This window comes from Orcinus orca, chromosome X, assembly GCF_937001465.1.
Source record: "Orcinus orca chromosome X, mOrcOrc1.1, whole genome shotgun sequence".
NCBI lineage: Eukaryota > Metazoa > Chordata > Mammalia > Artiodactyla > Delphinidae > Orcinus > Orcinus orca.
Genome location: NC_064580.1, coordinates 1,315,408 through 1,332,042, shown reverse-complemented (window position 1 = coordinate 1,332,042; position 16,635 = coordinate 1,315,408). Strand labels below are relative to the sequence as shown.

Below are 16,635 nucleotides of genomic sequence, written 5' to 3'. Positions count from 1 at the left end.
CGTATGCATGCATTACACAAACACATGTGCAAATGCATAGTTGACTGTGAACACTTACACATAGGCAAATAACTGCTCATATACTTACAAATATGTACACACATGTACATGCATATGCATGTTATGCAAATGCAGGCATTCATGCAAGTACATATACATGCATCTGCAATGCAAATTCATAGGCATGCATATACCATATATGCAAAAGAAAACGCATGTATAAGTCGACAGGCATTTATAAACACATGTGCATGCAAATACACAAACGCATAAACATGGATGTGTATAAATGTGTGCACGTGCACATGTATGCAAATGCATATGAACATATACACGATACACATGTATACATGGATATATACAAATACATCTAGAATAAGCATACGAATACATGCATAATTACATGCACAAATAAAATGCACGCACACACACAGGCAGGCAGCACGCACACACATCTAGACACACACATAGACAAACACACGTGCAAGCCTCCTGGCCGCTCTAGGAGATGGAACCATATGGGCCGGGCATGTGTTCTGCCCATCACCCGTGTCCTGGCCTCTGTGGGAGGGACTTAGGGACAGGGATTTAGGTGACCTTTGCCCCCCACCAGAGGGCAGGCTTGGGTGTCCCAAACTGTCGGGTAGAACGCACAGAGCTTCAGGACATGCTTCACAAATGTGTTTATGGACCAATGGCCGGCGGGCCGGCTGGGGCCTGCAGTGGGGACGTTCCCCAAAGGGCGCCTGAGGGATGAATTCACTTTTGGGGTTCACCTGAGTGAGGGGCTGCCGTGGCAACGTGAGTTTGGGGGTCAGGGGTCTGTCCACCTGCTTGTGGACCATAGGATAGCGTCACCCCCTGGTGTCCCAGCCGTGCTGCCCCCGCCTCAGACCAGGCCCGTGGCATCTGCGGATGGCTGTTCCCATCCAGAACAGTGATCTGCCCGGGGGACACTGTTGGGAGACTCAGGACAGTCTCACTTTCTGGGGGGTCCTGCTGTTTTCTCATCATTTACAAGCTCGGGCCATTGAAGGGCAGAGTTTGAGAGCAGCAAGGGGTCTTGTTGGTCTTTTGGCATCTTCCCCACCGTGTACAGAGCAGGAAACTGAGGCAGGAAGGTGGGGCAGCAGCCAGGGCCAGAGCCACCCTCCTGGCGCTGGGCAGGTGCCACATCCACCTGGGGGGCAGCGCCGCCATCCTGTCCTACTTCCTCCCATCCCACCCCATCCCATCCAGCCTCATCTCATCTCCTTCCATCTTCATCCCATCTCACCTCATCCCACCTCATCTCCTCCCATCCCATCCTCGTCCCACCTCATCCCACCCCATCCCATCCAGCCTCATTTCATCTCCTTCCATCCTCATCCCATCTCACCTCATCCCACCTCATCTCCTCCTATCCCATCTCATCCCATGTTATCCAAATCATCTCATCTCCCATCCCACCTCATTCCATCCCACCTCATCCCATGTTATCCAAACCATGTCATCTCCTATCCCACCTCATTCCATCCCATCTCATCCCATCCTACTTCATCCCATCCCACTTCATCCTATCCCATCTCTTCCCATCCCACCTCATCCCATCCCACCTCATCCCATCCCATCTCTTCCCATCCCACCTCCCCCCACCTCATCCCATTCCGCCTCCTCCCATCTCCTGCCATCCTCATCCCATTTCCTCCCGTCTCACTGTCCCTGAACCCTCCTATGTCCGCAGCTGGTGTAATGATGGTGCCGCAGGGGACCACCGAGGACGGCTTTGAGGAGCACTTTGGTGTGAACTACCTGGGGCACTTCCTGCTGACCAACCTCCTCCTGGACACCCTGCGGGAGTCGGGTGCCCCCGGCTGCAGCGCGAGGGTGGTGACCGTGTCCTCGGCCACACACTACGTCGGGGAACTGAACTTGGACGACCTTCAGAGCAGGTGGGTGCCAGTCGCCAGGGGTCTCGGGTGCTGCCAGGACGGTCAGGGTGACCCGTCACCACGACGCACTGGGCAGGGTGCTCGTCCCAGGGGATGGCGGTTCACACCCCCAAACGTTTGTAAATCAGCCTGTCTCGAGGTGAAAGCTGTGCTGACTAACACGGCAGACCTGGGAGATGCTGCGGGTTTGCTTCCGGACCACAGCAGTGGAGCAAATATTGCAGTAAAGCGAGTCACACGAATATTTTTGCTCCGAGTTCATCTGAAAGTGATGCTTACACTACACTGTAGTCTAGTAAGTGTGCAATAGCATCATGTCTATAGAAACAGTGTACACACCTTCAGTAAAAGATACCTCATTGCTAAAAAATGCTAACCATCCTCTGAGCCTACAGGTAGTCATGATCTTTTTGCAGTAGTAACATCCAAGATCCCCGATCAGAGACACTGTAACAAATAGAGTAATAATGGAAAACTTTAAAATACTGCGAGAATGACCGAAATGTGACACAGAGACACAGAGCGAGCAAATGATGTTGGAAAAACGGCGTCAGTAGACTTACTCAACGCGGGGCAGCCCCAGACCTTCAGTGTGTAAAAAGAATGCAGTATCGGTGAAGCGCAGTAAAGTGAGGTCTGCCCGTATTAATAATTGTTTGCTAACTGGCACTCACACATCCATATCAGTCTATTTATATTTATGCTTTGAGGTAAATCCTATTATTATCGTCATTTTACACTTGAGGAAACTGAGAAGCATATGTTTAAAAAAATTTATTTAATTGAAGTATAGTTGACTTACAATGTTGTGCTCATTTCTGGTGTACAGCAGAGTGATTCCGTTATACACATATATACGTTTTTTTCCGCATTCTCTTCCATGATGGTTTATCCCAGGATATTGAGTAGAGTTCCCTGTGCTCTACAGTAGGACCTTGTTGTTTATCCATCCTCAATGTAACAGTTTGCACCTGCTAATCCCAGAGTCTCAGTCCTTCCCCTCCCCCTCCCCTCCCCCCTCCCCTCCCCCTCCCCCTCCCCTCCCCCTCCCCTCCCCTCCCCCCTCCCCTCCCCCTCCCTCCCCCTCCCCTCCCCCTCCCCCCTCCCTCCCCCTCCCCCCTCCCTCCCCCTCCCCTCCCCCTCCCCCTCCCCTCCCCCCTCCCCCTCCCCTCCCCCCTCCCCCTCCCCTCCCCCCTCCCCCTCCCCTCCCCCCTCCCCCTCCCCTCCCCCCCTCCCCTCCCCCCCCTCCCCCTCCCCTCCCCCCTCCCCCCTCCCCCTCCCCTCCCCCCTCCCCTCCCCCCTCCGCCTCCCCATTGGCGACCACAGGTCTGTTCTCTGTGTCTGTGAGTCTGTTTCTGTTTGGTAGATAAGTTCCTGCGTGTCATATTTTAGATTCTACATATAAGTGCTATCCTGTGCTGTTTGTCTCAGACGTCTGGTCTCCAGGACTGGGGGAGGATGAAGTCCTGTCGCTTTCAGCCCCCAGTTTGTGGGTCACCTGTGCTGGGGCTGTAGGAGACCTTCAGGGTGTGTGGGTCTCGTGGAGGACCAGCCCCGCGGCCTCTGAGCCGGGCCAGGATGGGTGTCACGGGCGCTCTGGGGTCCTGATGGAGTTAACGGGCTCACTTCATTCGCTGCCGTTTCTGAGTTGTCCCCGTTTATTTCTCAGCACGTAGGTGTGCGTAGCCCTTGAGCCAACCCGGTGCTTTCCGCACAGGGCGTGCATAGCAAGGAAGAAAACGAAAAGGCCCCTGAGCCTCTAGAGAGTCTAATGTCGCCGCAAGCACTCACACAGCAATGCGGCTGCTTCTCCCCCTGGACTCAACACCCTGTGTTTTAACTCCTGGGGTCCAGTCGTCCCTCAAAGGGGCGTCTTTGGACAGAGTGGTTCTCTCATCGGCATGGGTCCAGGCTCAGGGTCTGCAGAGGGTATAGGATCGCCAAGTGTTTCCTGCATCTGATGGGGGCATGATGCTGGCTCGTGAAAAACAGCATCGTGGGCTTCCCTGGTGGCGCAGTGGTTGAGAGTCCGCCTGCCGATGCAGGGGACACGGGTTCGTGCCCCGGTCTGGGAAGATCCCACATGCCGCGGAGCGGCTGGGCCCGTGAGCCATGGCCGCTGAGCCTGCGCGTCCAGAGCCTGTGCTCCGTAACGGGAGAGGCCGCAACAGTGAGAGGCCCGCGTACCGCAAAAAAAAAAAACAAAAAAACCCAGCATCGTGACAAGGGGACCCGTGTACAGGGTGGGGTGCTTCTTTCACGAATATTCTTGTCGTTTTCTCCTTTGAATACGGGTGTAGAAATATGCAAGAGAGAACGCAGATGTGTGCACCCGTAGCTTCCTTTTTCTAAAATGAAGCTTTTTATGCCATCGCACAAAACTCTGACATTTGCAGAGAAGTAATCTCATGGCCCGCAGGAGTGAGTGTGTCGTCAGGAAGCGGTGATAACTGCCCTCCTGTATTTGTTTACATTTCCTATGTCGAATCACATCAAAGGCATCTTGTTGTTATCATTTTTTTCCCTAAATGGTAATCCAAAGGGGATGAGACCGTTTAGGACTGTGGTTTTCAAGGTGGGGTCCCCAGAGCAACAGCATCTGTATCACCTGAGAAGTGATGGATGATAACAGGTAGATGCTCAGACCACACAGCCACCACTTGTGAAATCAAAACTCTGAGGGTGGGAAAACAATCTGACAAAATATATGTACGTGTACACACACACATATATACACATATATATAACTGAATCGCTTTGTAGTACACCTGAAACTACCACAATACTGTAAATCTTACTATGTATAAAATAGATAACTAAGGAGAACCTGCCGTATAGCACAGGGAACTCTCCTCACTGCTCTGAGGTGACCTGAATGGGAAGGACATCCAAAAAAGAGGGGACATAGGTGTACGTAGAGCTGATTCACTTTGCTGTACAGCAGAAACTAACACAACATCGTAAAGCAACTGTACTGCAACCGAAATTGTTTAAAAAGACAATAAAAGTGTATTTCCTAGCAACCTGCTCCCTCCAGGTAAATCTTATATATACCTTATAGTGTATATTTCACTTGAGACCACGCCACATACAGCCTTTTCATTCTATAATAAACCTACAGAAAATTACCTTTAAAAAAACCAAAAGAGCCCAACTCACTCTTGTTCTATTTTAAAGGCTTGACAGTAGACTGTTAAAATGTTAAAACCGTGTTCAAAACAAAACAAAACAAACTCAGGGTGTGCGGGCAGGCATTGGGAAGTTTAACACGCCCTCTGAGGGGCTCTTAATGCATGCTGACATTTGAGAACCACTTGGGTTAAAAACATGCTGCCTTTCTGGGTTCAAAAAAAAAAAAAAGAGTGAATTCTTGGCTCGCACCTGATGTAGACACCGCTGGTGATGACGGTTAATTGCCAAGATTGATTTGCTGGCTTGGGTAAGGAGCGTTCTTGTCAAGCATAAATCACTTGTAAAAGCATGAAGTGTTCCAAACCCAGGTGGGTTGTTACACACGAGAGGGCTTGTCCCCTCTGCCCGGCCGCACTCAGTCCCTCCTCCTACAGAAGAAATTCCAGTGGAAGAGGTGGGCAGAATCTCGGGAAAATTGTAGCCCGTGAACAAGACTCGTGATGTAGTGGACAGCTTGGTTTAAAAAAAAAAAAAAAAAAGTTAGCGGGAAGAGGGTGAAAAAGCTATATACTATTTAAGTAAAAAAATTATATTGAATTTATTTAATACTTGTATATCTATAATATTTAATTATATATAATATGTAAATGATATAAAATATATCTGCAATATTTATGTAATTATGCAATTATAATTATATGTATAGTTATAATTTACGTATATGTGAGAGGGAGAGACTGACTTTTCTTTAAAGGTATCAACTGTGCACAAAGCTCTGTTGCATCTTTTTTTTTTTTAATTATTTATTTACTTACTTATTTTTGGCTGTGTTGAGTCTTCATTTCTGTGCGAGGGCTTTCTCTCGTTGTGGCAAGCGGGGGCCACTCTTCATCGTGACGCGCAGGCCTCTCACTATCGCGGCCTCTCTTGTTGTGGAGCACAGACTCCAGACGCGCAGGCTCAGTAGTTGTGGCTCACGGGCCTAGTTGCTCCGCGGCATGTGGGATCTTCCCAGACCAGGGCTCGAACCCGTGTCCCCTGCATTAGCAGGCAGATTCTCAACCACTGCGCCACCAGGGAAGCCCTGTTGCATCTTTTTTTAAAAATTGCCACAGGGGCTTCCCTGGTGGCGCAGTGGTTGAGAGTCCGCCTGCCGATGCGGGGGATACGGATTCGTGCCCCGGTCCGGGAAAATCCCACATGCCGCGGAGCAGCTGGGCCCGTGGGCCATGGCCGCTGAGCCTGCGCATCCGGAGCCTGTGCCCCGCAACGGGAGAGGCCATGACAGTGAGAGGCCCGCGTACCGCAAAAAAAAAAAAAAAAAAAAAAAAAAAATTGCCACAGATATTATATAATTTATATAAGTTGCAGGTGTACAACAGAGTGAGTTACAATTTAAGGTTCTATTCCATTTACAGTTATTGTAAAATATTGGCTGTATTCCCTGTGCTGTACAGTATATCCTTGTAGCTTATTTTATTTTTTTATTTTTTAAATTCTTTTTTTTGGGCCGCACCATGTGGCTGGTGGGATCCTGCTTCTCTGAGCAGGAATTGAACCCACACCCCCTGCAGCTGAAGCACAGAGTCTTAACCACTGGACTGCCAGGGAAGTCCCCTTGGAGCTTACTTTATACATAATAGTTTATATCTCTTACTTCCCTCCCCCTATATTGCCCCTCCCCCTATATTGCCCCTCCCCCTTCCCGCTCCCCACTAGAGTTGGACTTGTTTTCAGAAACTACCTCCCATGCTTGGAGGAGCTGACAAGGTTGACCAGCAGGCCAGAGATTCAGGGAAGCGGTGACGTTTGTAGTCTTGAACCTAAAGGCTAGGTGACTTAGGTCGTGGTCTTGAACCTAAAGGCTAGGTGACTTAGGTAGAATTTCTATGCTGTGGTGTTTGAGGCCAAGTCCCTTCTTCTTTTGGGGGAACCTCATTCTTTTCCCCTGAATGCCTTCACCTGATAGGACGAGGCCCACCCACATGGCCGAGGCTCACGTGGTTTACACGCAGGCTACTGGTTTCATGGTTCATCTCCTCTGAAAAATAACTTTCTGGCACCATCTAGACGGGCACTGGGCCAAACACTTGAGCGTGGACACGTGAAATGAACCGTCAGGGGCACAGATGTGGGCAAGGCATTCTGTAGGTGATGCGCCGTGGTGTCGGTCTACTACCCACCCTGCACCCTGACTTGTCTCCGTGCTCAGCCTCCTGCACCCATGGGCACCTCGGGACCCAAGGGACCCTCTGCGGGGGTCGCGTCAGAGGTGCCCCAGCTGCGTGCCAGCCCTGAGGGTGACCGCACAGGAAGACCCCTCTGCACCTCTCCCGGGGACAGCTCGTCCTGCTTGTCCTTGGACCCTCCCCTCTGAATGCAGGCAGCTGTTTCCTGGGCTGCCCTCGGCTAGGAAAATGGTACCCTGCTACCTCCTCTCCTTGGACCCAAACCAAAGCGAGTCCCCCGTCTTGACTCTTGACCTCGGAAGAGATCAAGAGATTAAGATTTGCTCTTAGTGGCAAAGTTAACAGAACCCTCGGGATGCAGGGTGAGGCTACGTGCTGTGTCACCAGCCGAGGTGGTGCTTTGGGTACAAGTGTTGCGTGTCCCTGGGTCTTGTGGCTCCGTCCACAGAGGTGCAGCTACAGACCAGAGCTCAGAGGGGACTTTCGTAGGGTTCCTCACAAGCACACTCTCCTCATGGCTTCCTCTCCCCACAAGAAACTTACATCTTATGGGCTTACTTCCTCTGAACGTAGAAAAGTCTCCTTCTTTTTCTTGGCTTTCTCTCTTCTCTATTCTTCAGTGGAGTAAATCAGCGAAGTCCACGTTTTTATGGTTTGTACCAAGGAACTTTTTCTTTTTTCTTTCTTGGCCACGCCGTGTGGCTTGCGGGATCTTAGCTCCCTGACCAGGGATCATACTCAGACCACGGCAATGGAAGTGCGAAGTGCTAACCACTGGACCGCCAGTTCCCAAGTAACTTTTGCTTTTGTAAAACAGTGGTTACTGTATGAGTTTCCTGGGGCGGCCATGACAAAGGACCAGAAATTTGGGTCCCTTAGAACAACGGAAAGTTATTGTCTCACAGTCCTGGAGACTGGAAGTCCACGATCGAGGTTGGCTGGCTAGGCAGGGTGGGTCCCTCGTGGAGGCCCTGGGAGGAACCCACCCAGGCTCCGTCTCTTCCAGGCTTCTCTCCAGCTTCTGGAGTTTGCTTTATGGCACGAGTCATATTGGATTGTAACCCACCCAAACAACCTCATTTTGACTTGATCACCTCTGTAAAGACCCTATTTCCAAGGAAGGTTGTATCCTGAGGTTCTGGGGGTTAGGACTCCACAGCATAACCTCTTCTGTTATGGGAAGAGGGGGAAAACAATTCAGCCCACAGCACACACCATTTGTCCCTCTCCAATGGATAGATCCTTAACCTTTTTTTTTTTTTTTTTTTTTTTGCGGTACGCGGGCCTCTCACTGTTGCGGCCTCTCCCGTTGCGGAGCACAGGCTCCGGACGCGCAGGCTCAGCGGCCACGGCTCACGGGCCCAGCCGCTCGGCGGCATGTGGGATCCTCCCGGACCGGGGCACGAACCCGCGTCCCCTGCATCGGCAGGCGGACTCCCAACCGCTGCGCCACCAGGGAAGCCCCTCCTTAACCTTTTAAGGCTCACGTTATTTCAGCCTGACCTTGCTTTGCAGACACAGTAATCATTGACACGTTATGGGCACGGCCCTGTCTTGTGAAAATAGCTGTCTTGGTTTGAGTTTCCCAAACTTAACTTTGGGGCAGTTTTTCACTCTTTTATTCATAAGTGCGTCTTCACATCCTCGTATATCGTTGGTTGTGGCACCTCTGTGGTGAGATGTCATGTTATCAATATGCTGTCCTGCATTGATGTGGTTTTCACTAAACATTTAGCATGTTCAGTGTGTGTCCTGGGACCCCTTACAGGCAGCCGGCACCCTTGCCGTGCTTCAATGACCAACTGTAGCAGGTGTTTGGATGAGGCTGGAATTCACAGGCGGCCCTGCCGCATCCCGGGCTGTCTCTGCCGACTTCCCTTCGTGGAAGGACAGACTCCTCTTAGCTGACGATACTTTCAGAGGTCCTGGTGGGTGGTCTCTCTTTCCACCTTCCTCCGTCGTGTTAAACCTAGGACACCAGGGCAGAATGCAAGGCAGTTGTTCGTCTTGTCAAGGGAGAACTTCCGTTTGGAGCTGAGGGATTATTGACTTGCCGACGTGCTGCATACGGGTCCTACTTGCAGACTGATCGTTACCGGGCTTGGCCAGCGTCCAAAACGCGTCAACTGGAAACTAGGTTATGGGTAGTGCGTGGGGTTTCCATAATTGTGTTTGCCGTGTGCTCATGTGTTACTGTCTCAGAATTGAACTTTTAAGGGAAGCAAATGGGACTTACTCATATGAAGTGAGCATCACACAGTCAGTTGTCTTACTGGAGTGGGACTGAGCCATCACACACACACACACACACACACACACGCACACGCACATATGGCACGGTGTCCATCAAGGTAATCAATGAAGAGCTCCTTTCTTATAATAAGCTGTCCAGGCCGGTTGGTTTTTTCTGATCTCCAACGGCAAGAGGAGAATAATGTTTTCTATAACATGCTGAAAACACAGACCTCAGATACCCTTAATCATATCCACATTCAGGGTCATGTGTGTTTCCCTGGGGTTTTCCTTCAACAAGAAAGCTCAGGGAATTAATGGTTTTCAAGATATTGTCTTAGAAATCCCATAGTCCTAGGCATGATTTCTCTTGGGATTGAGGGAGTTCAGGAAACAGACTCCTCGTGAGACACTTAATGCGAAATGGTTTTCTAGGACAGGTGGGCGGTAGTTTCCTTTGGGCAGTAGAGAGCAGTGTGCAGAAGTAACCTTGACCACTCGTGTGGAAGTAGGTGAAACATCAAAGCATAGGATTAATACGGTGTAGGTCAAAGATGGTGGAAAGCCAGTGAGGAAAGCCATCTTTAAGATAGGATGGAATACACACACACGCACACGCACACAAACATATATATATATACACACACACATATATGTATATGGGTATATATGTGTATATATATAGACACAAACATGTATATATGAATATGTATACACACATATAGAGACGTGTATATGAGTATACATAGACACATATAGACACATATACATATATATGAGTGTATATATAAACATGTATATATGAGTATATATGTAGACACAGATACATCTATGTATATACGAGTATATAGACACATATAGACACACATGTATATATGAGTATACACATGTGTGATCGCACACATGTACACACATTCATATACATATGTGTGCAACCGCACATGCACACACATACACATGTGTGATCGCACATGTGTACACACATTCATATACATGTATGTGTGATCGCACATATGTACACACATTCATATACAAAATATACACACTCAGGCAGTGTGATCGATGGCCATTTCTTGGTGGAGGGGAACACTGACATCACTATGGAATTGATTTTCCATTCTTTTTTGAGCTTTGTCATTTTTTTACAACCAATATATATTTCTTTTATAATAATGAAAAATTAATATTATCCTTAAAAAGGTCTCCCAAGGTATACCTTTGGTCCTACTGAAGGGGACCAGGACACGGTAGCCCCACATGTACCTCTTTGATACATGCGATCTTTTGAGCTAAAGGCAATTGAGAACAAGCAGACCCAGGAAACGCTCTTTACTTCCCTCCGCCACCGCCCCCAACTGTCTAAAAAATACAGTATCAATTTACTGTTTTGTAAAGGAAATTTACATTTATCCAGGGATGTTCCATTTGTAGTAATGTCTCCATTCCAGGGAGAGAGCTACTCCTGGAGATGACTCTTTTCACCCCAGAGGCTCTTATTTGCATAACAAGACGGTCCTTATTTATATACACACATTTCTTCCCTTCCCATAACCTGCCTCCTCCACCCAGAATCCCCAAACCCCTTTTCCTTTGTTTACCCTAAGATGGTAGATAAGCCTCTATCATCTGGCCACCTCCCTGAATCACATCGTTTTGGGAATTCCTATATGTACGTATGTAATTAAAACTGTTTTCTCTCGTTAAGCTGTCCTTTAACAGTTTGATTTGCAGGCCCCAGGACAGAACCTAAGAGGATAGAGAAAAGATTTCCCCCCACAATACTTCATTAAAATGTAGATTTTACGTGTGTATATTTTAAAAAGTAGAAATATGTGGGTGCGCATTTAGTGTCATAGGCAATAGTAGTTTTGTCTTTGATGAGAACTTGAAAACCTCATTGGCTTAGCGGCAACGTATGACCTGCTACATTCCTGGCATGTTGCTGAGCACGGGGGCACTAGCGGACCCTGTGCACTTAGCACCTGGTCTCAGGTGGCTCAGTGTAACTTCTTCAGTGCGTGTAGATCGGCTGTCAGATCAATGCCAGGTGGAGACCAGGTACAGTCCTCAATCTTGTAAATGTCACACGCTGCTTACGTGAAACACAGGTATCCAAAAATCCAGTGTCCTCTTCCCAACCAGAAAGCCATGCTGCTTCAATTTAGGAATAGGATTTCCCATCTCTAAGTAATGTTTTCCTAGTTTTTAATCAAGAACGCCTTTGAGGATTATCGAGTCTTTGATTCAGTACACAGGTTTGTATATGTTGTGTTCAAAATATCATTTTTCACCTTTCCTTCTCTTGTCTGTAAGGTAGAGAAAGTGATGGGGGTCTGAGTATGCCAACTCAGAATATGCCACTTTGACATACAGGTTATTTTGAGCTTCTGGAGAAGCAACAGATGCAGAAGGGTGCCTTTCGGGAGCCTCCCTTATCTGACTAAAAGCAGAAACTTGTGAGCAGTGAGGACTTCCCAACTCTTTGGGGTTTTCTCTTCTTTTCTATGAAGTTCCCCATACGTGTAAAGTTAGAAGTAAAAACTTCTCTCTTTAATCTGACACTTGGTGGTTTAAGTTGCACGCCTCAGGTACGGAACACAAAAGTACAGGAGAAAAATTTTTCCTCCCCGACAAAAAGCCTACCACAAGACTGTCTCTACTTTTGTTTCAGATCGACTTTCAAATTCGTTATGAAGTAGTTACATCAACAGATTATTATTTATTGAAAACAGATATATTTTTATGGTTTCCGTTCTACCTTTTGACACCATTCATTACAAAAGCAACGTATTAAAAATCTCATGTTTCGAATCAAGCCATGCAGACATTTCATGAATTTCTTCTACCTCTGCTTAAGTTTGTGGATTGATTCTCCCTTTCAGCTGCCTTCTGTCTGTTAAAATTGCAACAGTCTCTTCATTTTTTAAACACCAAGTGTCTCTGCCGTTCCTCCGGGCTTTATTTATAAACTTTCACGGGGAATCATGTCCTCTTGTGTATCGACTTTGATTCTTTTCCAGTTCTACTGTGGTTGTTTATTTATCTTTAAATCCACCAGGGAACCTCTCCTGAAATGACTTGTACTCCTGATTTTTTTTTCCTCCTGTAGAGAAATGTATTGACTTTCCCAGCCACATAGTATATTTCGAGAATTTCCGTTCTCTCTTCTCCATGCTACCGTAGAAAACTACAGTTATATCACTTGTCAGTTTACCCTTGAGGAATGTGCACATTTATGGTTCCCCCTCTTCTTTCTAAATTCGGGGTTCCTGTTCCCTCCCAAACAGCGCTGGTAATTCAGGAGCAGATGCGTGCACGTGAGGTCGAAATGGCCCAATTCCAAGGTGAAAGTTCAGCCTTTCTCTCCCCCCACTTAATAACTCCCTCTTTCCTGGAGCTCTCTCCTCTTCTGGGGGGAAGAGACAGGAGGAAACTGCCCAAAACAAGTATCTCGACGATAATTGGGAGGTTGTCGTGGATCAGAGGAGGGCGTCTGTGCTCAGAACTGCGCTATAGTTTTGTCTTAATTCCTCCCTCCAACAGAAGACCTGTTTGGAATTCCTTTGGCTGACGCCCTGCGGCCAGCTTGTCCGGTGTCACCCTTGGCTGACTTGTTCTGAGTCATCTTTCAGACAAAAGACTCGGGGCTTCTTTTCAGCTTAAACTGCATGGACCCGAGGCCAAACCTCCGAGTTTGCCTGTGGCCTCTTGTGACGAGGGGCTGTGTGATGGGCACACAGTGGGGACGTGCTGATGAGGAAGAAAGATGCTACCCAGGAAACAGCAGGAGGCCGGAAATCAGTCCGAAAAGGGGTTGATGTGGTTGTCACATAGGAACAGACAAGCGCCCATGTGTGCAATTTATAGAGTTGAGGTTTTTCAGAAAGTCTCACGTGGCAACTAAGCGTACGAGGCTCGATTTCTGATACCCTTTCTTGTCCTGTTTTCTACGTTCTAATATTTCCCTTTTCCTTTTATTATTTCTTACCCCTTCTGTGCTTTCCTTGGTCACATTTTCTCAGTTCACTTTCCTGAATCATTTAGTCAATTTAGTTCGTTTATTGCAATCTTTTTTTTTTTTTTTTTGGCTGCATTGGGTCCTCGTTGCTGCACGCGGGCTTTCTCTAGTTGCAGCGAGCAGGGGCTACTTTTTGTTGCGGTGCACGGGCTTCTCATTGCAGTGGCTTCTCTTGTTGAGAAGCACAGGCTCTAGGGCTTCAGTAGTCGTGGCATGCGGGCTCAGTAGTTGTGGCTCGCAGGCTCTAGAGCGCAGGCTCAGTAGTTGTGGCGCACGGGCTTAGTTGCTCCGCGACATGTGGGATCTTCCTGGACCAGAGCTCAAACCCGTGTCCCCTGCGTTGGCAGGTGGATTCGTAACCACTGCGCCACCAGGGAAGTCCCCATTTATTGCAGTTTTTAACTCCTATTTAGGAAGAGCCTTTGTCCGTTGAATTCCAAAGCGTGTTTTCTCCGCGTTTCACACGACGACTCTGATTTCCTTCTTTTCATCTTTGTGTGAAACTCCCACGAGGGTGAATTCCATGGATGGATTTTCTCCCAACTTAGGAGACACCTCTGAGGTTGAAAGAGTGAAAGTAACATAGAACATGGGGCACATCCCACCGGAAGAAGGAACTCAGGTGGGGCTGTATTCATATCCCATAAAACTCAGGAAAAGGAGCTGTGGGCCTGAAGAAAGTGACTAAGCCCTAAGGAATGAGAAACGATGTGTTTTGCCAGAGAGGCATCCCGGGTTGTCAACACGTTGTGCCCCCCATAACATGATCTGCAACGACAGGAAGCTAAGATGGACAGGCTGTGTCCGAGTGGGACACGCATCAGGGCCTGTTTCCCGAGCGCTGAGCGTTCGGAGGAGAGCAAAACGCAGTCAGTTCTCAGAGATGGAAACGATTCTCGTAAGACGCTTGAACTCAGGTGCGTGTGTAGCTGCCCTCAGCCTGTAGCTGGAGGTTGCCTCCCCGGCCGGGCGAGGGGAAATCGGGGCCAGACGCCTGCGTTTCACACCCTCTCCCGCTTTGCTTCTGCAGCAGCAGCTACTCGGCGCACGCGGCGTACGCCCAGAGCAAGCTGGCCCTCGTGCTGTTCACCTACCACCTGCAGGCGCTGCTGGAGGCCACGGGCAGCGCCGTGACCGCCAACGTGGCCGACCCCGGCGTGGTGGACACCGACCTGTATAGACACGTCTTCTGGGGCACACGGCTCATTAAGAAGCTGTTCGGGTGGTGCTTATTCAAGGTAAGGCTGCGGTGGTCGGGTGTGTCGCGGTGGCTGGTGTGCTCCGAGCCCACGTGGGCAGAGTTTGGTTTCCCGAAGGGGCTGGGCTTTCTGTACTCGTGCCCGGGGTGGGGGGTGGGGGGGCGGTCCTCAGGACGATGAGAATCCTCGTGGCCTGGGAGCCCGTGGTCCCACTGCCGAGATAAGCACCGAGGCAGAACCCTCCCCTGTGTATCCACGCGGCACTTTTTTGTTCTTGTTGTTGCTGGAAAGGAGAAAAAGCGATTTCGGTCAGAGGCCGGCGGCGGGCTTGCATTTGCTCCCAAGGACCTTGGTCATTAGCGAGCGTGTCTGACTCGGGGCTGATGGATCTCAGAGGGTCATGTCTTGAAAGAGCAGGCGGCATCTGGGGTTGTCCTTCTGGGCTCTCCCTGGCCCTGGTTTGCACACTCTTTTTTTTTTTTTTTTTTGCGGTACGCGGGCCTCTCACTGTTGTGGCCTCTCCCATTGCGGAGCACAGGCTCCAGACGCGCAGACTCAGCGGCCATGGCTCACGGGCCCAGCCGCTCCGCGACATGTGGGATCCTCCCGGACCGGGGCACGAACCCGTGTCCCCTGCATCGGCAGGCGGACTCTCAACCACTGCGCCACCAGGGAAGCCCTGGTTTGCACACTCTTGAAGGGCGTTGGAAGCACACCCGTCTGCCTCGAGAAGTGAAAGCCGTGTGTCTTCCCCTCCAGCCTCCCTCCGGTTCGGGATTAATCGCGTGTGCTTCCTGCTTGTGTCTGTGCCGCCCTGCGCGCGGTGTCTCCTTGGACAGCGCTTTGCTTCTCTTTTTATTTCCTGTCGGCGTACAGTTGATGAACCGTGCGGTGTAAGCTTCAGGGGTACAGCACAGCGATTCAGTTACGCATATACATGTGTCCACTCTCTCAGATCTGTTCCCATTTCGGTTGTTACGGAATATTGAGTAGAGTTCCCTGTGCTCTCCGGCAGGTCCTTGTTGGTTATCCATTCTACCTGTGAGAGTTTGCATCTGCTAACCGCAAACTCCCAATCTATCCCTCCTTCTGACCCTTCCCCCCATAACCGTAAGTTTGTTCTCTAAGCCTGTCAGTCTGTTTCTATTTTGTAATTAAGTTCATTTGTGTCATCTTTTTTTTTTTGAATATTATCTTAATTTTATGCTTGCAACATCCAAACGAGACAGACCAGTTGTCAGGTATTTTATGATAACAAGTACATTACAAAGTCCAAGCTTTTGAAATAAAGGAAGATGACTTATTAAAACCTTCTAAGTATCCCCGATTTACTGATAACTTTTAATGCAGAAAGAAATGAATAGGTGTCTGACGTGTAACTCATGGTTTAATTGCAAATACCTAGATTAGGTAAGCAATTGTTATTGGTTCCTAACTAAAAAAAAGTTGCAGAATATAAAACATATACACCATTTTCATATTTAGCATCTCATTAAGCCCCATGTTTCTCTATTATTTTTTTTAATTAATCAATTTATTTATTCTTGGCTGTGTTGGGTCTTTGTTTCTGTGCGAGGGCTTTCTCTAGTTCTGGCGAGCGGGGGGCCACTCTTCATCGCGGTGCGCGGGCCTCTTGCTATCGCGGCCTCTCCCGTTGCGGAGCACAGGCTCCAGATGCGCAGGCTCAGTAATTGTGGCTCACGGGCCTAGTTGCTCCTTGGCACGTGGGATCCTCCCAGACCAGGGCTCGAACCCGTGTCCCCTGCATTTGTCATGTTTTTTTGGATTGCACATGTAAGTGATACCACACGGTATTTGTCTCTGTCTGAGTTACTTCACTCCGTATGAGAATCTCTTGATCCATCCATGACATTATAGGTTATTGTAAGATAGTGGGTAGAGTTCCCTGTGCTCTACAGTAGGGCCTTGTTGGT

General features: G+C 48.9%; 1 protein-coding gene across 1 annotated transcript in view; it reads left to right on the top strand.

Annotated features, from left to right (window-relative positions):
* The window catches only part of DHRSX (dehydrogenase/reductase X-linked), a 195,903-nt gene that overhangs the window by 159,583 nt on the left and 19,685 nt on the right, over window positions 1-16,635 (top strand). The window contains exons 5-6 of the mRNA XM_049704901.1: window positions 1,724-1,931; window positions 14,533-14,740. Coding sequence (XP_049560858.1) covers window positions 1,724-1,931; window positions 14,533-14,740 — 416 coding nt within the window. The remainder of the gene's footprint in view (window positions 1-1,723; window positions 1,932-14,532; window positions 14,741-16,635) is intronic.